Raw genomic sequence first — 27,625 nt, forward strand, 5'->3', positions numbered from 1 at the left:
AGACTGCCAAGAATGAAAAGAAAGAGTGGCATCCAATGCTGGTGAAATGTAGAAAATGGGCATTCTTATGTGCAAATGTGATTTGCTATTTCTTTGGGGAAAGAATCTAGAAATATCTATTAAAATTAAAAATACACATACCGTTTGACCAAGCAATTCCACTTCTGGGAATCTATCCTATAGGGAAAAAAAAAGGACCAGTACGTAAGGATACAGGTACAATGATATTTATTGCAGCATTGTTTGTTGTGGGGCGCAGGAAGATGGGGGAGTGGAAATAACATTAATGTCCATTAGTGAGGAAATGGTTAATGAAATGTGGAATATCCATAATATAGAATATTATATATTATTCAAAACAATAGGATAAAGCTGTAGAGTGTGACTTGGTAAGGTGAGAAAAACAAATTGAAAAGCTATAATTCCACTATGACAGTAGCAACAAACACAGCAAAACAATGGCCATGCAGGCACCCCCGTGTACATGGAACAAGGACTGAGGAACACAGACCAGACGGACAAGGGCCACCCCGGGTTAGGAGTGGAAACAAGGACTGAGAGGAATGGGGATTATTTCCTTCCTCCTAGTGTATCTCTCTGCTGCTTCACTGGTTACTATGAGCCATATGTTTGCTCTAGAACTTTCAAAAATATATTTAAGAAAAAATATTAACTTTTTAGTGGTAGTAGAGCAGAAGCATTTCCAGACATTCACCTGCAGTAAAATAGCAGCAATTCAACAAATATTCCCTTTTATGCATATGCCAGTCACAGCAGTGTTCATTTCTGATTGCTTGCCCAATATCCATTCCATCTCTCTCCCCTAAGTGTATCTGCCATGTGATTTGGATGGAGTTGACTCCACTCTACTTGAAGGGACTCCTGAGTGGTCTTAGCCAGTTTGGCCTGCCAAAAATACAGTTTGGAGCCACTAATACAATTTTAAATTTTCTAGTAGTCACATTAAAAGCAAACGTAAAAGAAACAAGTGAAGGCAATTTTAATAATGGTTTTGTATTCTAACCCAACATACCCCAAAATATTACCCTTTCACCATGCAATTAGTACACAAATTATTAAATATTTCACATTTTTTTTCACATCTCAATTTGGACTAGTTACATTTCAAGAGCTCAACAGCCACATGTGGCCAGTGGTTACCATACTGAACAGTCTAAGTTAATGAGGGCAATGCTATAAATATTGTCATATTCAAGGATGGATACATAATTTAAGATGGCCCAATCAAAGAGAAACCCATAATGGCAGGAGAAGAAAAATCCACTCCTGGTGAGGACAGATAAGAAAAAACAAACCGTGAAAACTGTTGGCAGTCATCTACGAGCTAGGAAGGAAGCATGCCCTGGAATGAAGGAGAAACTGGGTCCCTGGGTCAACACTGAAACTCTTGATTAACTCTTGCCAGAAGCCAGGACTTTTTAGTTACATTAGCTGGGAAATTTTTTTTTTTCAGCCATTTTCAGTTAGGTTTTCTCCTATTACTTGCAATCAAAAATATCCCAATTGATAAACTCATCTGTGGACAATGCCATGTCTAAACAAATACTTTCTTCTCAAGTCAATTAACTCAAATGTTCAACATTTCTTCCCTTGTAGTTAAGGCATGCTTTGTTAAACTATTCTTATTTGATAACACTTTCAGACATCTTCCAAAAATACTCACAAAAAAGATTTCCAGAGACTAATTTCTGAGCAAGCATGGTCACCACACGAGAGTATTTTCCTCAAGACAGTATAGACAGTAGGCATCAGAGCAGTCAATCCCTTCATTCTCACTTCACCCTCTTTTCTGGCCCTTCCTCTCTAGACCAGTGGTCCCCACCTCCAGCACTAGGAACATGCTGGGTTGACAAGTCTTTGTTGAGGCAGGTGTTTTCCCATACACTGCAGAATGTTTAGCAACAACTCTGTCCTCTCTATAGCCACTAAAGGAGAGGAGAAATCCACCTCCCAGCAATTGTGACAATCAAAAATCTCTCCAGACACTGTCACATGTCCCCGAGGGGACAATATCACCTCTGGTTGAGAACCACTGTTCTAGACCAATAGCTAGTCCTAATGTATAGCTGACCTGCATTGTTCTATGACAAACGCCTCCCCTCTCTAAGCGTTTTCTGGATCACACTCTTTCCAGGCCTTGTGGCCCTCTCCCAGACCAGACATGGACATGTGAACGCTGTCTGGTCATGCCCTCCCTCCCCCATTCCCTGCCTATGCTGGGCCTGAGCTCTCCGCTGCACCTCTTCTTTCCAGAAGAAAGGCACCTAGTCCTCTCTGACCTCAGCTTGAAATCATTACTTGAGCTGCTCTCTGAACCACCCACCCAACCATTTCTCTTGAGCTTCTCTGAGGGGATGTTTGCTTATCTGTGGTCACTTATTCCACAACTCAGCCTCCCACAGCTGGGTTACCCATCTCCTCCATCAGTATATCATTGGTGACAGTTCCATCACAGTCTCTCCACATTGCATCGACTAACACATTGCTCTCCCTAATCTATCCTTAAGACTTATAACGACTGGAAATTTTTTCATAGCTTCTCAAATTGCTCTAAAGATTTAATGTATTCCAATAAAAATCTCACCTGGATTTTGGGGGCAGAAAAATGATAAGCTGATTCCAAACCTAAAGAATTTAGAATGGTCCAAACAATTTTGAAAATAAAAAATATAGCTGGATGACTAACACTATCCGATATCTGAACTTACTATACAGCTACAACAATTCAATCAGTGCAGACACTGATATAAGACAAACAAGACATGAAACAGAATAGAAAGTCTGTAGATAGACACCCATATATGGACAACCAATTTTCAACCAAACTGCAAAGAAATTCAGTGGAGAGGGGACAGAGAATGGTCTGTTTAACAAATGGTGCTAGAACAGTTAGATACCTGTATGCAAGAACTTAAAACTTCAATCCAGACTTCACCCACACACAAAAATTATCTCAAAATGGATCATAGACATAAACATCTAAAATTTTAAATCTAAAATTATAAATTTTATGGAAAAAGAGGAGAAAACTTTTGTGACCCTGAAACAGTCAAAGATGGCTTAGATGCAACACCAAAACCATAACCACTTAAAGAACAAACTGATAAATTTGACTTCATGAAAACTAAAATATTTTGCTCTTTAATAGATGCTGTAAAGCAACCGAAACCAGGAGAAAATCTACCAATCATGTATAGCAGCTTTATTTATAGTGGCCCCAAACTATACGTGACCCAAATGTCTATCAGCAAGTGGATGGATAATCAAACTATGCTGTACCCACCAATAGGATATTACTTAGAAATAAAAAGCAATGGACTATTAACATACACTGCAAAAGAACTGAATCGCAAGATAATTACATGGAGTGAAAGAAACCAGACAAAAAAAGAGTAAAAGCAGTTTTGTTCCATTTATTTAAAAGTTTAGGAAATGCAAACAAATCTTTAGGAATGGAAAATATTAGTAACTGTCTGATTAGGCATGTTGGGGGAGGGGGAGGGAGCAATTACAAACCTGTAAGAGGAAACTTCTGGAGGAGATGGATATTTCATTACCTTGACTGTGGAGCTGGTTTCACAGGACTGTCTGTATATATGTGTGCATGTCAATTTATGAGATTGTGTACTTTAAGTATAATTTATGATATGTCAATTATGGGTCAATGAAGCTTTGTTTTTAAGGGGAGGGGGAAGTACTGTTAGCTGTTAGGGAAATATTAACCCACAATTATGGGTCAATGAAGTTTTGTTTTTTTTTTTTTAAGGGGAGGGGGAAGCATGCTACGTACTGTGAGCATGTAGGGTTATGCTGCTCTTGTTGCTTAGTCACTAAGTCATGTCTGAATCTCTTGTAACCTCGTGGACTGTAGTCCGCCGGGCTCATTCTGCCCATGGAATTTCCCAGGCAGGTATACTGGAGTGGGTTGCCATTTCCTTCTCCAGGGGATCATCATGATCCAGGGATCAAACTCATGTCTCTTCCTTGGCCATGGATTCTTCACCACTGAGCCGCCAGGGAAGCCTAAATTGGCTCATGCTACATGGGATTTCATGACAGGAAGTGGTTCTGTCTCATTGTGTTGTTTTAAATTCTGCTGTGGTTTAATACAATTATAATTTACAATTCCTGGTACTTAACATAAAACAGCCGAGGTGATGTTAAACAGTAAATAAAAGGTCCATGGATGAAAAGAAACTACACAGAGCCTTGAGGAGTAACAATCTAAACTATGTTTGCTTTAATTCCCCTTTTAAGTATTTTCCCAGATCACCACCATCATCACCACCCTCTGCTGTGGTCTTAAGGATGTGGTCTAACCAACACCTTCCAGCCAAAAAAGAAAAAAAGTGAGATAGAGCTAAGTGACTTGAATTCTCAAAGATAAAAATTAAGTAACATGCTTTTTGATGACAGTATTTTTCCCTGTGATTCTACCAGAATCAACTTCATTTACATACAAATTGGTAATACCTTAGAATCTCACTAAAAAAACCACCAATGTTCCCCTAAGACTTAAAACCATATACTGATCTATTAATTTCATTTCAGTATATGATGTCAAGTGTATTTTCAAAATATACTCCAGGGCTTCCAAAGGCTTCTTTAATCCACTAGGACTGGTTTTAGCGTTTAATTTATCCTAGACTTAAAAAAACTTCTGCTTATTCTCCAAGATAATTGATTCTTGATTTGTTAAGATACTAAACACTATGCCTTACAACCTGAAATATCAAACCCCTGGTGAACTCACTCATGTGCCGTGCACAGAGCAAATCCTCTCAGCAAGAGGCCAAGGGGAGCCCAGGAGAGCAGACCGTGCCCTCCCCTAGAGCTGATGTCAGCCCAGGGGGACGGTCCACACTGACTCTGCAGTGAACAACATTTGTCCCACAGCAGTGACACAAGGATGCAGAGGGTGCCATGAAAACGCTCTCCTCAGTTTTTGAAAAACACCAGTAAATGCAAAAGACCTCTTCCTAAGTAAAAGCACATACACCACCACCAATAACAGTAGAGTCAGCATTGGAAAAATCAGGGTTTAGTAAGAGTTAAGCAATCAGAGCTAATGTCACCCCAAGGTTAATCTCACTGATCTGTAGGACACAGCAGAAATTAAAAATAATTTCTTCCCACACAATAAAAAGCATAATGCCTAGGCCAAATTAATATGTTCTAATAGAGGAAGAACATTTTCACCTAAGCATCTACAAAATAGGCAAATATTTCTTAAAAGATTATAGTTCTAGGAAAGAAGCATTTAAAAATCCTTTCCTTCAATATATTAGGCCTATTTAAATTTATTATCATTAGAATTTTTATGCTTTAAAAAAAACATCAAAATTTACCCTTCCAGACTAGGCACCCATTTCCACATGCCAATAAAATTTACAGAATAAATCTTTCCTCTCATGCAATTGCATTTGTGGAACTCTCTGCATACAATTTCCTTATGGAAGGAATCAAAAGCTACCTGGGTGATGTCAGAGGTAAAGCAGAGCCCAGAAGGCCACTGGAAAGACAGGTGTACAGGTTCTGGGATGTTCTGTGGGCATGTCTTAGGTTCCAACACAGAAGCATGGAAAAGTCCTCATCCTTATCCCAGAAGAGATGGCTTTATATAAAAGCATGTTCAAAGACAAGGCCTGTGTATTCAGATGAAAGAAATGACCCCCAGAAGCTCAGAGGTTGAGGCCTTTACTGCAGAAAAGCAGAGAGGGAAATCCTAAGCTATTTCTCACCCAGCCGCTTACGTCTGACAGTCATTTGCCACAAAGAGTCAAAGAGCAGGAAGTCTAATTCCCACGAGTCAGAATGGCAGAGGAAAATGCAGTGATTCTAAAGAGAAATGCTATACGCGCAAATGGATATGACCAATAGTTCCCCACAGAGGGCCTGACTTACTACAGCAACGGGGTCAGGAGAACAATACGGAATTCAGCTGCCCCATTCACACAACTCCTTGGATGATGGACATTTGGGAACTGCCACACCCCACCAGTGTAGCATCACTAGTCTGAGTTAACTCCGTATCCTGGTAGTGCTGGTATGTGACTTAACATTTTCCTTTCCGTTGCAGTTTTAGGTGTAAACTCTCTTCTTTTTAATGGAGTATAACTGCTTCACCACTTTGTGTTAGGGTCTGCTTTACAACAGAGCGAATCAGCTATACGTGCACATATTTAAGAACAGTTTGAGGCTACACGCTCCACAATGTTCAAAGAAACCATGACAAGCACAGTGAAGTCAAGTGTACTCTGTCAAAAATCTGCCTTTGATGTGACCCGCACTGTGGATGAAGACTCTGTAATTCACATCTTCACAGAACAGAGTGCATCCACACCCTTGCTCATCATCTCTTTTTAACTCAAATGTATTTCCCTAAAGAAGGAAAGGTTGCTTTCCAGTCCGGGGTGGGTGGGAACCCTGAATTCTGGCCATGGTCAAGAAGCAACCTCAACACGCAAATCTCATGTCCTCTGAGTTGCTGGTCCCTCACTTATCAAACAATGGTATTTAAAAGCAGTTTTCTGTTAAGGTGTCTTCCAGCTCCGAAATCCTATGATTAAACTTTTCTGCATGTACATCTATAATATCCCACTTCATTTTCCTCAATATCTGTCTCAAAACACAGTTAGGAGAAGTAACCTGAATACCACGCTGAGAAGGATGGGCAGGTGTCAAGTGATGGATTATTCCGGAAGACAGGCCACCCATTGAGCACAGGGAGTTCCCTCACAGCTTGATGCTACAGAGCCAGAACATGTGTGGGGACTGTCTCCTTCACACACCTAGAAATCTCCTGATATGAGGGGTAGACCATGGAGGGAAACAAGGGAAAAATCTACCCAAGAGTACATGGCCGGCTGCCCTCTCTAATACCCTCTGTTGACAGAAGTGTTGGTATACACTGTCACCCTCTAGAAAGTGCTACTCAAATGATCTGGCTTCAAGGGAACTTCTTCAGTTTACTTGGCAGTCCTTTGTTTAACTCAACAGGACAGAAAGAAGTGATGGGAGGGCTGGGGTAGAAGGTTTCATTCCCTTTATGTTTAACGAAACACACAGAGCTTACTGCGTGTCAGGTACTGTTACAAACATTTTACAAATGTTTATTAATTTAATCCTCAAAACGTTCCAGGATACTTGGATACAGGATACATGCTTTTACAAATGAGGAAATAAAGACACACAGAGATGAAATAACCTTCTGCAGGTCATAGGCTGGTTAAATGGCAGAGGTAGGATTGAATCCAGGCAGTGTGGCTCTGAAATGCCTACTGAATAAAAGACCCAAAAAGGTGGCTTTTAGGAAGGGACCACAGCCACGCATCCACCAATGGGCCACCTTCTTCAGTAAGGCTTGCTAAAAAGTAAAGCGAAGTGAAAGTTGCGCAGTCGTATCCGACTCTTTACAACCCCATGGACTATGTATATATATAGTCCATGGACTTCTCCAGGCCAGAATACTGCAGTGGATAGTCTTTCCCTTCTCCAGGGGATCTTCCCAACCCAGGGATCAAACCTAGGTCTCCTGTATTGCAGGAGGATTCTTTACCAGCTGAGCCACAAGGGAAGCCCACGCTGAAAAGAAATGTTCACCAAAAAGTCTCCAAATTCCTGTCTGATTCAGGCTTGCTAAAAAACCATCCTAGTAAATTTGAAAGAGAACTCACCTTCATGCCTTTGGACATCCAGAAGCTCACTCTGCATGCCGCGTACCCTGCAGCTCCCCTAAGAACAGCAGTTCTTAGCCAAGGGTGGCATTTTAGATTGACCCAGAGAATGGGCTGAAAGGTCACAAGTCCCCCACTCTCCCTTTCTCAGCACCCAACACACATACACACAGGTTTCAATTTGCACCCCCAAGTGTGTTTGGAAATGTGCACATGTATTTTGATAAACCTCCCTAGATGACCCAACTCTCCCTCTCCTGGAGCAAAGCTAAGGTTTTCCTAATAATTTTGCAAAGGTGGGAAGATCAATCCTGCATTGTTTCTATCTCCCAAGTCTCGTCCCCCAACCCCCTCACAGAAGATAAATGCAGGCGTGATAAGGGATGCTGCAAATACATACCAAATACCAAAACTGGCTATTCGATGAATACATAAATGCAATTGACATTCTTTCACAGTCTGAAATCCTCTCTTTACTCTCAGGATATATTACACCATTCTCTTTTTATATAAACATGCCACTTTAAATGCTAATTCAGATGCAACACTCAATTTTTTCTTCATTTTGTTTCTGGGTTTCTAACATTCAAAATGACTCTGGACTTCCAATCGGCTTCAACAATAGTTATTTTGAATTTTTGCTTCCATATTTGTGGGGGTGGGAGGGAAGAAAGTACTAAGAGGAAAACTAAATTCATTTTAAAACTTATCCAAATACTGTTTACATGCCCTTCATTTTGCTTGAATTAAGCCCTTTTCCTCTCAGAAAATCTTGCCTTCACCTTGTTGAAAATCTCATAAATCTAATTCAATTCAGTTGTAGAATCAGGGTGATTCCCTCTCCTTGCATTCTAGAAATAACCTCATTTTACTCAAACTACTTTTCCTAACAGCTCGTCAGGGCAGTATGTTCTGGCTGAAATACAACTGGCCTGAATATAAGTCTTCTTTTTAAAAAATACACAGACCTACATATGCCAATGACATCAACCTGAGTCTATCCAATTATATAGAAGGGCACTTCAAAATAAGGAATTTCAATCTAAGAAATAAAGCAAGTGCCCTAAACATGAACCTTTAATTTGTGAACTTTCAAAAATGTGAAAGTGCCCCTGTGTGTCAGCTGTTGTACTTTTCAAGGTAGTATACTGTAAAATTAAAAATGTATTCTTTATTTTTGTGTGTTTGTTTTTTCATGTATTATTTGTGTGAAAACTATTATAAACCTATTCCAGTGTGGTACTATATGGCCAAATGTGTTAGTTGGGTACCTAGGCTAATTTTGTTGGACTTAGGAACAAACAAACTTACGAACATGCTCTCAGACTAGAATTCATTCATATGTAGGGGACTTACTGTGTCCTAATCCAGTGCACCCAGTTCAACCTATCTACTGTGGGACAAGCTGTCTTCTAAGTCCAATAGGCCCAGCTCCATCCAGAAGCTTCCAATAACTTTCAGGGTCTTTTGCCTCTGTTGTCCTAACCTCTCTAATAACACTCTCTCTCTCTGCTGCTCACTCTGGTCTTCTATCTCTAAACATCCTTTCCTGCCCCTGCCCAAGAGATACAACATGGGAAAAACGTGAAATAAGCTTATCACCTTTTTCACGTACTTTTTAACATGTTGCAAAATGGTTCTTGACAGCACCTCCCCTATCTAGTTTTGTCCCTCATCAGGCCACCAGAAGCATCCCATTAATGACTCATCTTCTGCTGTGCTAAACGCAGCTCAGAGACACCCTGCCCAAAGGAATGTTCATTTCAGTGAGACCCCTCCAGAAAGAAAACACCTTTAAGATCCAACTGAATGAATTTCAGTTTTTTCAGATCCAACTGGATGGATGTCTGGCACTATGATAAGTGTGTTTAAGACGCCTGTCTTCTTTGTGGACAGGAAAATGAATTTCCTAGCAGACCTGAAATGATGTTATGCCAACAGCACCTTGCCCTATTTATTCCACGACCAATCCTACTAGACTTCAGCCATCTCAGAATAACAATGAAAGGAGAGGAGGAATGGAGAAGGGACAAAACTCTATGGAGAGAATAGTGTCATTGCTAGATCAAGAAATTAAAACTAAGCCAAGAAGACACTTCAGTTGCTTTCAGTAATTTCAATCCTCCCAGCAATTCCTCAGCATGCAGGAAACATACTATTCCAGGTCTTGTGTGCACAGGAGGAGCTGCTTTCTGCTTTGAGTTTCTACTGCTAGATGTGTGGGGCCAAAAGAACATAAAGCCAAGAAACTAACTCACCAAGTGTCAGTTGCTGTTTCAACAAAAATAAAGTGGTAACTGCAGAGAGCCTGCTCCTCTCTCCAGGGAATTCCATGAAAAAAAGAAGCCCTTTATCCTGTAGGGCTATTTATTTGATTAATTAACAAAATATGATGGGTCCTTTACAATTAAAGGGGACCGTGATTTTGCCCTGAACTACCCATCAGCTCACACCTTGGACTTTTACCCTTTTCCCACTTTCCCTGTCTGAAAACAAACACCACACAGGGAGTTTTATCACTCAGCATTGTCGTTTTAGGACTCACATTCAAAAGACTAGTTAAGGGACCCACCAGACTATTAACCTTTTAATAAATATGGACAGTTTAGATTCGCTGTTTTTGGAAATTTTACAACTTAAATGCTGTTAACATCTTGAATCTGGAATTTGCTCTAGTTTAGTCATCCTGTTGGGTGTATAGTATTTCATTGCATGACTATCTCATGATAGGATATATAGCTTTTGATAAATAGCTAAGAGGAAAGGGAGCAGAGAGTATGGCAACTTCTGTTCCAAGGACAAAGAAGGAACGATCTAGAAGAATCTGGGGAAATGGCTACTCCTTGTAAGAAGAAGACAACTAGCTAAAATCTACCCTACAGGGAGCCAGAATAGAGAGGGGATTTGGGGTCTTGAAGTCAGTAAAGGGCTGGAAGAACTTCTGGAAAACTGGTCTGGGCTCACTTGGCTATTAAGTAACATCAGGTCTAGAAATAATTTCCCTTAACCTCTCTTTCTGATGACATTTGCACTGTTAAAAACAGAAAAGTCCCAATCATTGTCTTCACAATCTTTTAAAACACATGAGAAACACAGACTTCAAGTTAGTCCTGGAGAAAATGTGAATTACACATTATTGGCAATCTGTATTCCTTTTTTTCTAGACAATATAGTTTGCTTTTTTGTCCTTTTCAATTAGTAATAAAAAGAAAAGTCTACTTTCTATGTTCTTTTATTTGTAAAAGCTTTAGCTTTTATATTATATATACATATATATGCTTTATATCACACATATGTTTTGATCACTTGATTCCAGACAAGCAATATCTATAAGCTTACTTAAAACAATACTAAACTTTTAAAAATCTGATAAATCTATGTGTCTGAATGATGGAAATGCATTTTTAAAATATTATCCTTCCATGCACACAAATTAGAAGTTGCAGATGTAACAAAACCAAGTGCCTTCTTTCAAAAGACAGCTTTTCTGAAGGTACATGCCCTCTGAAAAGTTCAATCACATGCTCAGGGACCACAGACAACATGGAATACATCCCATTGCATAGTTGCTCGCTGTTGACACAGAAAGACAACTCAACAGAAGAGCAGGATGAAATCCTCAATCTTTCTGGGAGAAGTAATAAAAGACTTGAAAGCATTTGTGCAGTAAATTGTACAGTAAATAAACTGAGGAAATGTTAACAGGTTTAATGATCAAGTACCATGATGTGGGCTAGCACCAATACCTAAGAAAAACACACATGTACTTGTCTTCATTAGATTTGTATTGAAAACTCAGAGTGGCATTATATCCCAGAACATCTATGTCATAAGTCATTAATTTTTGAGGAACACTTGTATTTAATAGAAAATAAAAAAATAGAATGTTTATTTCTTATTTGCTTTACTTGCAAGTGTTAATTTTTTCAAAGTTCACTAAAAAAAAATGGTAGATTTATGTTGATATACATACGATGCTTTATTCACATAATTTGATCAATAGACCAGCTGATTTTTATTAGGAGGGGATTTTTAATTGACATATATAATTTTATCTTTCTCTTACTAAGTATTCAAAGCATGTAATCCAAACAAACTAATGTCATCATTCTTTTTTTTTTTTTCTGTTAAAGATTCCGTTCTCTTAAGCAAAGAAATTTAAATATTTTCCTATGTATTTCTCCCACCATCTGATGGCTATCAGCTAATATAATCAGATTTGAGATTTATACAAGTGCTAAAGGAGATATGGCCTTTCAATAAGCATGAAGAATCTACTTTGTTAATTAACATTATCATCATAATAATTTATAGGAAACGTACTAACAGAAAAAAAAAGTACCACCTTTATAAAGGCTAAAAGGAAGATTTGACTAGATTTCTAAAGTTTTTAAATAAAGTATAAAAGACAAGCCTAAGATACTTTAAGGGTTAAAAAAATTATGACAGAAAGAGATTTTTATCTATAAATATATTTTATGTAGATATTTCTGTTTTTCTAGTTCTTTATTTCTCATTATGATGGAAAATATCAAAAAGTTTGAACTTCTACCAGTCTAGGCAGAAGAGTCCTAATCATTATGCAGAAGAATGGAGATTTTTGATTCTAAGGACATTTCTTATGATAAACTATTAGGCCATTAACCTGTAGCATCCAGAGATATAAGCTGGGAGCCAGTGAAAATTTATTCAGGCATATTCTCCAAGAATAATGATCCAGTATCCTCCTGGCAACTAAAAAAGTAGAGATCAAAATGGATAGTATTGAAAAGTTCTCAATTGATGAAGTTTTGGTTCCTAGATGCAAAGACTGAAATTTTCAAAACTTAGTCAAAAGAATGAACTCTTTCAACAGTCACTACATACGTTTCTAATTCTCCAAGTTGGGATTTGCATAAATTTATCTTAAATGTTATACTTATTTTTTTTTAAAGGACACTGCCCCATCCACTAAATTCAACATAAATCAGACACCAAATCCAAATACTTCTAGACCAGCCCTTACACAGTACTAGTTGAGAGTAAATCAACCTTAGTGCATTATTAAAGGCAATTAATTTTATTCCACAACTCGTTAATGAAAAAAACTATGATTTGTACAAATATACAATTAGCCTTAAAAAGAAAAGGCTGAAACACATAATAAAGAAATCAAGTCAATGTTTTTGCAAATTTGCTATTTTAATATAAGAGCATTACAGGAATCAACTCAGTTAAGCTCTAGATCTAGTAGAAAGGTTAGCGAATGCAAAGTCTTCATCAATTCAAAGGCAAAAGTATATCATTTACTCTGCAAAAAGTCATAGTATAAAGAACAATCATGGAATTCTAGATCATGTAGAAAAGCACTAATTCTTTAGTCAGATCAATTTAAACTATCTGCAGACCAAATAATGTTTTTGCTTGATTACATAATAGAATTTTTAATTCAAGATTATCCCAGAAATAATGCATTTTGGCTGACAGTATGCGTGAGGAACAAACCCTGGAAATTTTCTTCAAGTTATTTTGAAATCATTAATTCTGACATTTGTAAATAAGTGCAAAGTTTTATCTTTTCCTAATTCAGTTGATTATCACTAATCTTTTGATTGCCATTGAAAATCTAACAAGTCAGAGAATAATGACATTACACACTGTATCCCAAAATACCAATGAATCAATAAGGAAACTAAATTATTCTACTTACAGACTTCCTCTTCTGGGGAGACTCAGCTCCTTCTGCAAAAGAAAAAACAAAACATGTATATGAGATGCTGCCTTAACCTTAGACTATTAGGACACCAAACAGGTAACATAAAATATATCTTCCTTGTTATGCTTGATTTTGCATTTTCTATACTGAAGAGATTTTAGTGCAATTATTTTATACTGAATCCCTTCTTACATTATTCCTTTTACACACTGTGTTTAAGGTTCAAACACAGATTACCTAAATTCCAGAGTAGAAAAGACATCAATCCTTCCAAAGCAATGACAGTCAAATACTGAGTTGAGCTACGTGACACTATAATTGAGGGTAAGGGAAATCTGAGAAAACAAAGAACTTAACCAAAGAGGAAATAGAAGGAGGAGGGGAAATTCTGCAGGATTATAATTAAGTGAAAGGTGAAATGAAAAGGGAGGTAAATCAGACTATTTGCCCCCAACAGAAATAAACTCAGGCAAAACATTGTGTCTACCAAAGATCATAATTTTAAAAAGAAACACAGCAAAAGGCTTCCTGCTGGTGTTATTTCTTAAAGCAAATGTGACTTATGATTTAGGGTATTTTTTAAAGTAAGTTAATGAACCTCTAAAAAGGTAACCAGACAGTAACAACAATTAATAGATTGCTTTATAGTTTCAGAGGATGCTCTCACACTTATCTCAAATTAAGATCATTATCTACATTTCTATGGAGTGTCTATGGGAAAACAAAACAAAACAACCCAGCAAACAAGCCAAACAAACCAATAAAAAGGGATACAGAAATACTTCCACCCACTAATGGAGCTTTCAGAGGCCTGGGCATTCGAGAATGATTATTTGATGACGATAACTAAAGAATAGGAAGCAATGAGTCATCTGGCTATTTTAACTCAAAATTTGAAAGGCTTGCCTAAATTTGGGGCTCCATTCCCATAATTATCATTTATTTTTTTGCCCACCTGGAGTTCAAACATCATTTTCTGAAAGGTGCTTCCCCTTCAGCTTCAAACTCACCTTTCCTGCTCCCTGTTTTTATTGGATCCTTAAATGTTTGTCATGGCCTGTGGCCTCCCATCTTACTTCTAAACCATGCAATTTACTTCAACACAGCTTACCAAAAAAAAAAAAAACAGACTTGAGAGTAGCAGCCCAGAGGAGGATCCTGCCTTAAACAGAACTTAATCAAAGTTATTACTTTACTCTCTTATTAACAGGGAAATATATTTTGATATAGAGTTATAATAATCAGATGATTAATTGCAAGAAAAAAAAACTTCTTAGGGACAGAGTATTTTCTCCCTTTTCCCAATAGCTAACCATTTTCTTTTCGAGCGCTGCAGGGTTCAGCGGTGGAATGCTTTTTGTTGCTTTGAGTTTTTCTTTAATCCTTCATTAGCCCCAAGAAATTACAGTGTTTGCTGAACTTAGCCCCCTGATTCCAAAATATAAATGCACCTTTATTTACTAAAGCCTCTAATGAGGAGAGAAACATCTCTGACCAAGACAGTTTTCTTTGGAACCTGAAATGTAAATAGAACAACCAATGAATAATTTTCTATACATGTGTCGGGTTATGACAAGCACTGAGAAATCTGTTCTGTATTTAGGTTAAAAAGAGAAAGAAAAAAGAACTCCCTGGAAGTAATCATTCACCAGAGAGTTTCTTTTAAAAAGAAATTACTGATCTGAAAAGGAATACATATACATAACTGAATCACTGTGCAGTACACCTAAAGTTGACACACTATGGCAAAGCAACTATGCTTCCATAAATAAAGAGAAAGAAATCCCTGAGACCTACTTACAGCAAAAGGCCTAGAGCTTAATTAAACAAATAAATACTTCTGTTTAGTAAGCTCATCTGACAGCAGCTTTAAAAGAAAAGGAGGGGTACCTGAGGTGTTATCATTAATAACAGAAAAGAAGTCAGATGTTGTTTCAAGTCTGTAGGTAAACAGATCACTCAGAAGATAAGAGGGGAAGGGCCAAATAAATGATCCCCAAATAGTTCAATCAATCATATTCCACCAAATGACCCAACCGAAAGCTGGCTGCTTTGCTCTGAGGAAAAAAAAAAAAACTGCTGAAATCGCAAGATAAGGGATACAAAGCCAATTCTGCTTTTAATCAGAAAGTCTTTCCAACAGCTCTAGAATTATGAGTTCTAAACAAGAAGAAAGGTCACAGTGGGAAGCCCCGCACTGCCGCTCCCGGGACGGCAGCCGAGGTTGCAGGCAGAGGGGCAGGGGACATTTAATAGGCCACTGTCCACTGACCCTCAGGGTCCACGCTAACCAAGCTGAGGAGCTAATCCACCTGACGACTTGAATGTCAGGCACGGAACTGGAAACTCAATTTGGTAGCAAATTGGAATCAGATGTGACAGTAATAAAGTGAGAGAAATGAATGTGCTGTGGCCAAGGCCTTGTGAACAATGGCTGCAAAAGCTGCAAATACCAGGAAGACTGAGATATTGCAGATGGAGTCAGGAGGGGCTGTGGCCCTGCCTCGCGGGACCATACGCTGATGAACCTGAACTGGTTGGATGCAAATGAGCAACAATAGGCACTTACTGCTCCAACCCCCGTGAGACTGCGTGTGTGTCCTCATCTTATTCTCCTAGTGTCAGGACAAGGTCACTAACACACACTTTTTATAATTAAGGTAATTATAGGTAAGACATATGGTATTGGGCTTCCCCGGTGGCTCAGACAGTAAAGAATCTGCCTGCAATGCAGGAGACCCAGGTTGATCCCTGGGTTGAGAAGACCCCCTGGAGAAGGAAATGGCAACCCACTCCAGTATCCTTGCCTGGAGAAGGACAGTATTAGTGCAATGCACATGTGTGTGTGTGCTCAGTCTTTTCTGACTCTTGGTGACTCAGTGGACTGTAGCCCACCAGGCTCGTCTGTCCATGGAATTTTTCAGGCATGAATACTGGAGTGAGTAACCATTTCCTACTCCAGGGGATCTTCTAATTCTAGAGATGGAAACTGCATCTCTTGCAGTGGCAGGCAGATTCTTTACCATTATGCTATCTTTTAGTACCAGCCATAAACCAAAGCTTGTGCTGAGTATATGGGGAACCTGTGTTAAAAATTTAGCATAAGAACAGAGAAGGGAGGAGGGCAGAGAGAGAAAAGAGGGCAAGAAACATCCATCTGAACTAAAAAGTGTGATTATTAATCATCATAGGTTAAAGAAATGCATATGAGTATACTTAAGAATATTAGAATTTTAAAATTATTTTCATCAATGTTGATTTTTCAGTGACTTCTAATATTTTTTAGAATAACTTTATATCATTATTTGCTTAATATTATGATCTTCTTTGCCTCCTTTTCTATAAATTTTAACTGGCAAAAATATTTTCAGTGTACATACACTAAAAATAAAGATGAAGAAAAGTTAATCGGCCTAAGTGCTTTGTTGTTCATTTTGTGATCTCTTGATAAGACTGAGGACACACAGGTTCCTCAGGTTCATGAAGAGAATTTCTGTGAGTCCAGAAAGAAGAGAAAGCATAATAGGTGATTCTTTTTTTTTTTTTAATTTTTATTTTTAAAATTTATTTTTTTTTTTTCAGTGGGTTTTGTCATACATTGATATGAATCAGCCATAGATTTATACGTATTCCCCATCCCGATCCCCCCTCCCACCTCCCTCTCCACCCAATTCCTCTGGGTCTTCCCAGTGCACCAGGCCCGAGCACTTGTCTCATGCATCCCACCTGGGCTGGTGATCTGTTTCACCATAGATAATATACATGCTGTTCTTTCGAAACATCCCACCCTCACCTTCTCCCACAGAGTTCAAAAGTCTGTTCTGTACTTCTGTGTCTCTTTTTCTGTTTTGCATATAGGGTTATCGTTACCATCTTTCTAAATTCCATATATATGTGTTAGTATGCTGTAATGTTCTTTATCTTTCTGGCTTACTTCACTCTGTATAATGGGCTCCAGTTTTATCCATCTCATTAGAACTGGTTCAAATGAATTCTTTTTAGTGGCTGAGTAATATTCCATGGTGTATATGTACCACAGCTTCCTTATCCATTCATCTGCTGATGGGCATCTAGGTTGCTTCCATGTCCTGGCTATTATAAACAGTGCTGCGATGAACATTGGGGTGCACGTGTCTCTTTCAGATCTGGTTTCCTCAGTGTGTATGCCCAGAAGTGGGATTGCAGGGTCATATGGCAGTTCTATTTCCAGTTTTTTAAGAAATCTCCACACTGTTTTCCATAGCGGCTGTACTAGTTTGCATTCCCACCAACAGTGTAAGAGGGTTCCCTTTTCTCCACACCCTCTCCAGCATTTATTGCTTGCAGACTTTTGGATAGGTGATTCTTTTCCTTTCCTTTTCCTTTCGGCCAACCTTGGCCTCAAACAGAGAAAACAACTTGTCTTATTCATAAAGACAACTGAGAAATAGCTGCAATGTTTAATATGTATGCAATATCCACAATGGCAACTTTAAAAATATGTACTATTTCTGAAGTGTTTAATAGCTCTTCATACACAAATAAAATAACATGGTTATATCTGCCATGAAATCTTTGAACTATTCTTTTTAACTGATAGGCCAGCTATGATTTTAAAAAGAAAGGAGATGTCTATAGATAGTGTTACAAATAAGATATCCCCTCCTTCAAGAGGTGGGGCTTCATTCTCTTCCCCTGGAAAGGGGCTGTACTTAGTGCATGCCTGCTAAGTCACTCAGTCGAGTCTGACTCTTTGGGACCCCAGGGACTGTAGCCCACCAGGCTCCTCTGTCCATGGGGATTCTCCAGGCAAGAATACTGGAGTGGGTTGCCATGCCCTCCTCCAGGGGATCTTCCTGACCCAGGGATCAAACTAGTGTTAGTGTCTCTGACATCTCCTGCACTGGCAGGTGGGTTCTTTGACCACCACTAGCACCACCTGGGAAGCCCTGGACTTGGTGATTCCCTTCCAAGCAGAAAGGAGGGAAAGGGAAAAGCAGCAACTCCTCAGTGGAGAAACCTGGCAAACACCATCTGAACCAACCAACGGTAATGATACCAACGACAAGCATGGATATCATGTGCCCCTGCTATGATGTGATGGGAAGGACTTCACCTCTGTGGCATTCTCGCCCAAAATTCTGAGTTACAGTTTTCATTCTGGGAAAAAAAAAAGCACCAGGGAAACCCAAACTTAGGGTCATCTATAGACACCTTCAAAACTGTCAGGGTTGTGAAAAATAAGGAACTGGGAAACTGTCACAGATCAGAGAAGACGCAGGAGAAACAATGACTAAATGCAACGTTGGATCCTAGACTGGATTTTGACTCATTAAAAAGAACACTAGTGGAAAACCTGGTGATAGTCAAATAAAGTGTGTAGTTTAGTTAATAGTAATGTATAAATGTCAATTTCATAATTTTGACAAGTGCATTATGGTTATATGTTAACACTAGTGGAAACTGGGGGAAGGGTATCCCAAAATTCAACCTTCTTGCAACTTTTCTACAAATCTCAAATAATTTAAAAAAAATTTTTAAAGTTCTCTAAAAGAAGGAGAGAGAAGTAGAGAGAAAGAAAAACTGTATGTGTGTATGTGTGTATTTTAGAGCAGTGGTCCCTACCCTTTTTGGCACCAGCAACTGATTTTGTGGAAGATAATTTTTCCATGGACTGGGTGTCAGAGGGGATGGTTTTGGATGATTCAAGTGCATTACATTTACTGTGCACTTTATTTCTAACCTAATGCTGCAGCTGATTTAACAGGAGGTACCAGTCTCTGGAAGTTAGGGACATCTAAGTTAGAGCATGGAAGGTATGAATTAATAAATACCAAAATAGTCTAAGCTTACTATAAGGTCATATTTAATCCAGTACTTTAGAAGGTTATAGAATAGTCTAAATGAGAGAAGATTGTGACTTGGACCATCAGTGAAGATGGTCAGAGCCAGGTTTGAGATATGTTTTTATAGACGTTACGAAAGAACTGGCCTGTGGAAGATGGAAGAGAAGGCCAGAAAAGGTCAAAGTTCTTGGCCTGATCAAGTAGAGTTTGAGGGAGGAATACTTCAGTCTGGATATGTCACATTCAAGATGTCTGTGAGAACAACAAGGAGAAACTTCCAAACAGGTGGTTGGACAAATGAACCTGGGGTTCAGGAAAGAGATCAGGGCTGGAAATAGACTTTGAATTGATTAATGTATAAGATGGTATGTAAAACCATGGCCCGGAGGAGATAGGAGCAGAGAGGACAGACAGAAAAAGAAGTGGCACATACACAAATAAGTATTCATACAGGGCTACTTCAAATCTACAAGTGGGGAGAAGTTTGCTCCAGTGGTACATGCTGTGAAATGATGTGCTAACCTATGCAAACCCTCAAACCACACAAACTGAAAGAAGCTAGCAAGCAAAAACACTACTGGGTAGATACCAGCTCTCACACAAGATAGCTTCACAGACAAGGTCCGAAAATGGGCAGGAACTAGGAAATGAACCCCCAGAGAACATGACAACCTCTGGGGAACAGCCCCCTTAGGACACCTCCGCTGCTCAAAGCTCAGCTCAGCTTCCCTCTGGGAAGGATTCGACAGGTCCCAGCACCTTCCCCTCAGCACTGGGGCAGGCACTCCCCATAAGTGTCCCATTCTTGGTGGGTATCAGCGTGATACACCTGGAGCCCTGCCCTAACTGCCCAGGGGGCAGGAACAAGGAAACACCGGCTCCCTTCCTGAGCACAGTAGGAGGTGGGGCCAGCTCCACCAGGCTTCACACCCCAGGAGGTCCTCCAAAAGAAAGGGAAGAGGATTTGGAATTCGGTAACCCACCCTCCCCACCCCCCACCCCTAACAGAAAAGCAAAATCCTGCAAACAAATAGAACCCTGATAGCCAGCAGGCATGACTTCCTCACTATTTTCCAGAAACCATTAGATTTAAAGCTCCCATACTCCTCCATATCATCTTCCCTTAATTAGTCATCAGTGGCCTCACCCTGTCATCAAGGGTGACTTCCACTACTCAGCACTGACAGACAAACCATTAATTTAGGGAGAGAGTTTAAAGAGCCAAGATGTGCAAGGCAGTGTATCAGGCGCTGTTAGGGACACCTACGGAGAAAACAAAACAGATTCAAAAGCTACTTGGGGAAACACACAGAGACAGGACAAAAGAGATATCACTAGGTGCAAGAGCATGCAGTATAATTTGAATGAGTAAATGGTAACAGGGGGAGAGAAAATAAAAGGGGATGAGATAACTCAGCTCAAGCAGTGGTTCTGAATGCAGCCTGGCTACCCATCAGTGTCACCCAGGGAGTTCTGACAAATATCGATGTCTGAACACCACCCTGCAGATGGAGAGAGAGTTGTTTGTATATGTTGTTTCATGCGGTTGGCACTTCTAAGTACCCTTAAGGGCACATTAGTTGGATTTTTTTTTTTAATGGAATACTACTTTTCTAGCTGTCATTATAGTAGGGAAGTTTGAGGGGTTTATTGTTATTTCCCTTCCAAGTGGGAAGCAAGAGTTGGGCAAGGAAGGTGCCCCAAGTGGAACTTTTCCTACTCAATGGGGTGTAAATTTAACTAGGGGTATAGGCTCAGCCAGGGATTGGCTCTTTTAAAGGAAGGTTTTCAGCCCCATTTTTCTGACGTCCATTTCTGAGAATTACTTGTGAAGGCAGAAGCAGGGGACAGAAGAATACACACCACACCACAGAACCAGATCTTACATGAAAGGCTTGGTTCTGAAACTGAGCTCTACTCAGAAGTGGCTCACGTTCAAACCACCCTTGAAAAATCCAGTGAATTGCTCATAAAGTACACAGCTCTCTGCAAACAAACTGTAGAATAAAGCTGGAAAAGCAGCAGGTAGAAATCTACAGAGATGCCTGGACTTTTAAACCATCCAACCTGTAAAATACCACTGAAATCTCTCTCACAGTGAGAATGGGAGTTGGGTGGAGAATCTTCAAGGATTTTGCTTTCTTGCAGGTTTTACTTCATTCTATTTCTGTATCTATAACCATAGTGCACTTTAACATATTTATTTGTGGCAGTAAAGTTCAACAAAATAAACCATAAAAGGCACACTAAAATGCTTGCTTGGTTTTCGTGTAAATTTTACTTGATCACAACCACATGCTCACTTTCTCTGACAAAACACATGTAGCTATTGCCTTCCTTTCTGAGTTAGCTTTTTCTGCCTTGAACTGAAATCAACATGGTCCTCAAGACTTGGCATTCACCTCCTACACCTTTCCATATACAAGTTCCTCAGTCACAATATGGGTGTCTGGCTCTTTGGGTTTTGTAAGATACTATAAAAAATGGAGTCTACAAATTTCCTAACAAATTCACTTGGCTGCTTGATGCAACACTCCAGCCTTCCCATGAAGTGTCCAGAGATGAGTGATTGCCCAGGACTGCAAAGCCAGGAGATGGTGGACGCAAAATCTGAACCTGCATTATTAGCCACAGTTTTCTCCTACATTCCAAGGGGAAAGTGCCAGAAAGCAGGTCAAAGTGGTAATGTGAGCAATGGGGGGGGGGGGGGGGGGGGGTTGAATGAGTACATAAACAGAGAGGGTTGGCTTTAATAAAAAATAAATAAATAAAATGTTTTTTAAAAAGAGGGCAGTTTTTCCTTTTAAAAGGAAGAAAAGTATAGGTAAGAACAGATACCTTTTAAACAACAAAGGAAAACTGAAGCAATTTACTTAGAGTTCTGTAATTTCAGAAACAGAAGGCAAAATCTTCTGCCAAAGGTGAAAACAAGGGACACATGTGGGGATTAAAGCAAGCAAAATATTTTTTGGTTTTTCTTTTAGCTATTGAACACTTTTTAGTAAAGGCTGATGAGGCAAGTGCGGGGGTTAAAGGACTTGGCTTGCTTTAGAATATAGTGTGGAAAAACCTGGAACAGAGGTTTTTTTTTTCCCCAAAATATGCAGTAGTACCAAGGGAGGGGGGTGATCAGTTTTCTTTAAGGAGATTCAAGATGGTTTCTTGCCCAGTAATGTTTCCCATCATTAATAAAAACAAAATCTGGTGGAACTGACACTATTCTCGACCGCCAGGCTTAGCTCAGGTTAGGTTAAACTGATGGCAAAGTTCAGCATTTGGGCCAAAGTAATTGGTTCAAAGATAGCATCTGATTCAATCTGGGAAAATAAGATGCCAAATAATGTGTGCTCTGGGCTCCTGGGAAAGAACTCCTTCCCTTTTCCAAGAGAGCTAGCAAGAAAGGAGGAGCGCTAATCCCAAGACACTAACAGCAGCTGCAGGGTAGAAGGTGACAGAGAAGAAAGACAGGTAGAAACTGGGTCTTGGGTGATTTCTTTGAATTAGTGGATCCAGTCTTGCCTTTACCTGAATTTCCCAGTTATGGGAGCCAATCAAGTCCCTTCATTGTTTAAACCAGTTTAACTTGCTGTTTCTGCTCCTTGCGAATCAAATATTCCCAAGTGACGCAATGCTTAAGCCTGGCCTTTCTTCAGAGGCATCTGGGAGTTGGCTAGGCAGCCCCAGGAGTGGGCGAGGAAGGGGCACCCCAGAAGAGCGAATGGATGGATGCAGCAAAGCCGGGTGGAGTGAAACAGCATGTAGCTCTCAGCAAACTTGGGAAGGCAGAAAGAAAAAAATAGCAGGACACGCGTATGGAGGCAGGCACAGGGAAAACCATGGGATTTTAGGAGAGTCTGTCTTTACCCTATAGGCAACGGGGAATTCACAGAACATTTTAAGTAGAATAAGATGGTTAAATTTACATGTCTAAAAGGATGGCTCTGGTAACAGGGGATAAATGAGTTACACAGGAAAGTAACTTATTCATTTATCCAGGAAGCAAAGCTCAGTGGCAGGACCAAGAAAGAGACAGTGGGGAAAGAGAGGAGGGGCAGATTCAAGAGAGAAATGTGTGTCTAGGATCTATGGGAGCTGAAAAGAAGTGCTTAACTTCTGGGAAGGTTTAGAACATTTAGGAGCTAAGTGAGTTAGAGAATCCATCTTCAGTGTAGGAGACGCAGGAGATGTGGGTTCGATCTGTGGATAGAAAAGATACCTTGGAGTAGGAAATGACAACACACTGCAGTACTCCTGCCTGGGAAATCCCATGCACAGAGAAGCCTGATGGGCTACAGTCCATGGGGCCTCAAAGGGTCAGATAGGTCTGGGCAACTAAACCACTACCAAGGGCAGGGCACCATCCAGAGGTGAAAGAAGAGGGCCTTCAAAAGTTAAATCATGAAATCTGAATGTGGATAAGGGGATGCAAAACCATTTTATTTAGACCAGAGGGTCCCTGATGGGAGAGAATGTGAAAGAGATTTGCAAGTAAAATTAGAGCAAAGGTCAGGTCTTCAAAAAAAATTTTTTTTTAATGTGGACCATTTTTTAAGTCTTTATTGAATTTGTTACAATATAGCTTCTGTATTATGCTTTGACCTTTTGGCCACGAGGCATATGGGATCTTAGTTTGAACCCTCACCCCCTGCATTGGAAGAAAAGTTTTAACCACTGGACTACAAAGAAAGTTCCCTCAAGTTTTTCTTGCATGAAAGTTAAATATCATTAATCACAACCCCCTTTGCCACTTTAAATTTTTTACACAATTGGTGGGAATTGTATTTCTTTACTAAGCCCATCTTTATCCATCTAATCACAGTTCCTAATGTTGACTGCATGGTGACATACATTATCTTCTTTAATTTTCACTATTATTTTCATTTTGCAGAACTAAGGCACGGACCAATAAGTAGTGACACAGGTCAGAGAGCTGGTAAATGGCTTAGCTTGTCTTTGAATCCACATCAGTCTGAGTCCAGAACAGTTTTAATTACTTTTCATCACCAAGTAAGATTTGGTGTATTTGTATTAGGGACACACCCGTCTGCCACCCCCCACCAAGCAGGCTATACTGAGTTGCATTCAGAGTTGATAACACAGTGGCAATTACTCTTAGAAAGGAGTATTACAACACAGCCTTGCAGCTCTTTCTAAGCAAACTTCACACTTAAAGTATTTTTATAGACTCTGGTTTTATTTGAAGCAAAGCTTTGCAAATGTTACTTTTAACACAGACCTTTTAAAATAGAAAAGCGTAACAAGTCAAATTATTGGTTAACCCCAAGTAAATGAGCAAATGAAACAACCTTCCTTTCCAGCCAATTACTAGGGTTTTGATGCTTCCTAACATGTTACACCCTTGCTATCAAAAAATCAAGCTTGAGAATCTCCCATTTATATACATACCTCCTTCCAATTCAGTATGATATAAGGGAAATCTGCCTCTTGAGTTTCCACATTTCTGCAAAGTTTCCTGAGTAGCAGGGATCAAACCCTAGGAGTAGCTCGTATTAATGACATCTACAATTGATTGAGTGCTTACTATATACTAAGTGAGGTGAGTTTATTTCCTCAAGGTTAGGAGCTTCCAGCCCACAGTCATACAGTATTTTCTGTGCTCATTTTCTTAAGGAACAAAATACTGTCTCTTTCAAGCAATAGTGTGCCATCTTTGAAATGAAAGAAATTTGTTTTGATCAAATTAGAGGAGCCACAGCCCTTTGCAACAAAAGAAGTAAAACAAGAAAACGGATATTAGATCAACCAAACTTTGTGTTAAACAGAAATTCTTATTTAAGCTCATTGTATACTTCATAGTGATTAAATGAACAGGACTGAGATTCAGATATATCTAATAAAAGTCAATGCTGGAAAACATCCTTGAAAAATCTCTTTAACATCTCTAAGACTCAGTCTTCTAAGTTATAAAATGAGGCTATTATAACTTATGTCATGGGTGTGGAGAAGGCTGAGAACACACGTGAAGCCTGTAGCACAGTTCTGAATACACCAACATCCCAGATGTCAGCCACGACTAGTGGCTGAAGTGTGACACTCACATCAGATGTGCCACTTGGGGCACGAGTGAGAAATGGGTAAGACCAAGGAGCAAGTGCTCAGGATGCCGCTCTCCTCCGCTCTGACTGTAGAACCTGGGCACAGTTCTGTCAAACAGTTGGAAGATTCCAGGCAAAGCAGGCTTCAGTGAAAACACACACCCTGTTACTAATCAGGACAAAAAATTCCTTTAGCAGAAGGAGATCATATACAAATGTTGGATATTTAACATTTGAATTGCCTTTAAGACAGTACACTTTAGAGGTCCTTCAGGACTAGAAAATTAAGGTCACTGTGGACAAGTTTTGTGATTCTCCCTTTTCCTTCCAAAGAGACTGATGAAGGCTTGTGATAAATACATGCGTCGGCCCTGCCACTTAACTATGTTTCTTGTTACTTGGGAAAGCCTGTGACCTACAGTGAGCTTGGATAAAAAGGCCACACTGCCACAGCTGTGCCCTGCAAGGCTCCACAATTTTTTCAGGTCTTCCATCCATTACCAGAAAATTACAGTAAATTCAAAATATTGATCTGCACACCCCTATATGGGAAGAAAGTTACCATCGACTTTTATTGCTTATTGTTGGGTACAATTCCCTGGAATCAATAAAAGCTACAATGTTCATAAGCTTCTAAAAGGCTAGTTAATATAGTGGATATGAGACACCTCTTAGGATCACTATAAATCTATAGGATTCTTCAAGAGAACAGTGCAAACATCTTCACTGTTCAAAAGCCTTATTTGATTTTAGAATCTTCTCATTACCCAGGAAAACACCCTGGGAAAGAAATGAATATCAATGGCGTGCAATAAAAATTAAGCAACTAGGAAGGACTGTGCTTAACAGTTTTTCTCTTTTACCTGTTGGTTCCCCCTGCATTTCCAAAGCAATGTTACTGTCCAATCCAGAGACAGTCTCTAAGAGTTGTGACTTTTTTTTAAAGGGTGTCTTAACACAGATTTAAGATGAGTTTTCTTGACCGAGGGTTCTAGGTTTCGGCAAAGGAGACTGCTTGCCCATAAACAACATTTCAACCACTCCTACTTTAAAGAATCAATATCCTTTTATGAACCAATTTTTAAAAATCAGATAATAACTCAAAGGCTCCATTAAAATTACAGACAATTTTAACACAAAAAGAAAAAGGCTTTTTATAGAACGAGGAAACGGAATTGGATGACACTATTTGGCCAGTGATAGTGAATTTATTCAGCTGAGATTAATCATTTTTATTTACTAAAGACACTCTGTAGTTTATCTAACAGTCACTATTCTGAAAGCCCATTTTAGTGTAGAAATTTACAGGCAAATCAGCTCAAGGGAGCTCTTGAAGTGCTATATGAAGCTAACACCCACAAGTCTGCTTTCTTCTGAACCACTCTTCTCCATCTAAATGCAAAAGACGACACTTAAAATGTACATATAAAATGTATGAGAGCAAAGGAAGATTAATGACACACATATTAAAATAATCAATAATGTGTCTTAAGCCTTTAATGGTATTGAAATTTACTGTAAAGAGGTCACAGGATAAAATAAACAATTGCCTTATAAAGGATATATTTTACTTAGTAAGTAATAGGTTCTATTTGTTAAAGGGATACTGGATCTTTTTTGAAGTTAATTTGTCCAATGTGTTATTTCAAATAACATCAGTTGAAAGAATGCTGGAATAGGGAACCCTAAGATGGAACATAGAGGAAGGTAGGATCCCCTATTTCGTGCTTAACACCTTCCCCTCCATCACACTATGAAAGCTAGTGCTGTGGGGCTGAAGCTCTGGTACAAGTAATCAAGTGGGCTCCAGACTCTGTGCTACACATATTTTCCTACAGTATTTCATTTGAGCCTTACCCTACCCTGCAATTACAGGAAGGGTGACCACCATTTTTTTCTGATGGGGAAATTGAACCCTGGAAAAGTAACCCTGTGATTTTGCCAAGGTCAGATGTCTCATGTTAAGGATAGCAGAACAAAGACAATGCAGCCTTGATGACCCTTTCCCATACCACACCAGCCCTGGACACCCTACCAACCAACATTTTTATATGAGAAATAATAAATCCTTATTTATTTAAGCTGCAATTTGCTGTGTTTTTGGTCGTTGGCAGCTAAACATGTTCCTGATATGCTCCAAAAGTAGTAGTGAACTTTGCAAGTCAGCTTTGGAGCAGTATATCCAAAAGCATACCTGGCGTCAAGACAACCCTGACACCATCTCTGAGCATCAGAAGGGCCGGTGCTCGGCACCCAGAGGAAATGACCAAATGTTGCTTAAATTGGGAGTAAGTTATGTGCTGTGCTGTGCTTAGTCGCTCAGTCATGTCCGACTCTTTGGGACCCCAAGGA

General features: G+C 39.4%; 1 protein-coding gene across 7 annotated transcripts in view; it reads right to left on the minus strand.

The window, feature by feature from the left end:
* MAST4 (microtubule associated serine/threonine kinase family member 4) overlaps positions 1–27,625 on the minus strand; it is a 603,634-nt gene that overhangs the window by 277,701 nt on the left and 298,308 nt on the right. For 4 of the 7 annotated variants that reach the window (XM_043887655.1, XM_043887653.1, XM_043887660.1 and 1 more), the window contains 2 exons: positions 13,387–13,418; positions 142–177 (listed from right to left, as the gene is read on the minus strand). In XM_043887655.1, coding sequence (XP_043743590.1) covers positions 142–177; positions 13,387–13,418 — 68 coding nt within the window. The remainder of the gene's footprint in view (positions 1–141; positions 178–13,386; positions 13,419–27,625) is intronic. The other 3 variants (XM_043887657.1, XM_043887656.1, XM_043887662.1) reach the window with 1 other exon arrangement.

The sequence above is a fragment of the Cervus elaphus genome, chromosome 25 (assembly GCF_910594005.1).
Source record: "Cervus elaphus chromosome 25, mCerEla1.1, whole genome shotgun sequence".
Classification (NCBI taxonomy): Eukaryota; Metazoa; Chordata; class Mammalia; order Artiodactyla; family Cervidae; genus Cervus; species Cervus elaphus.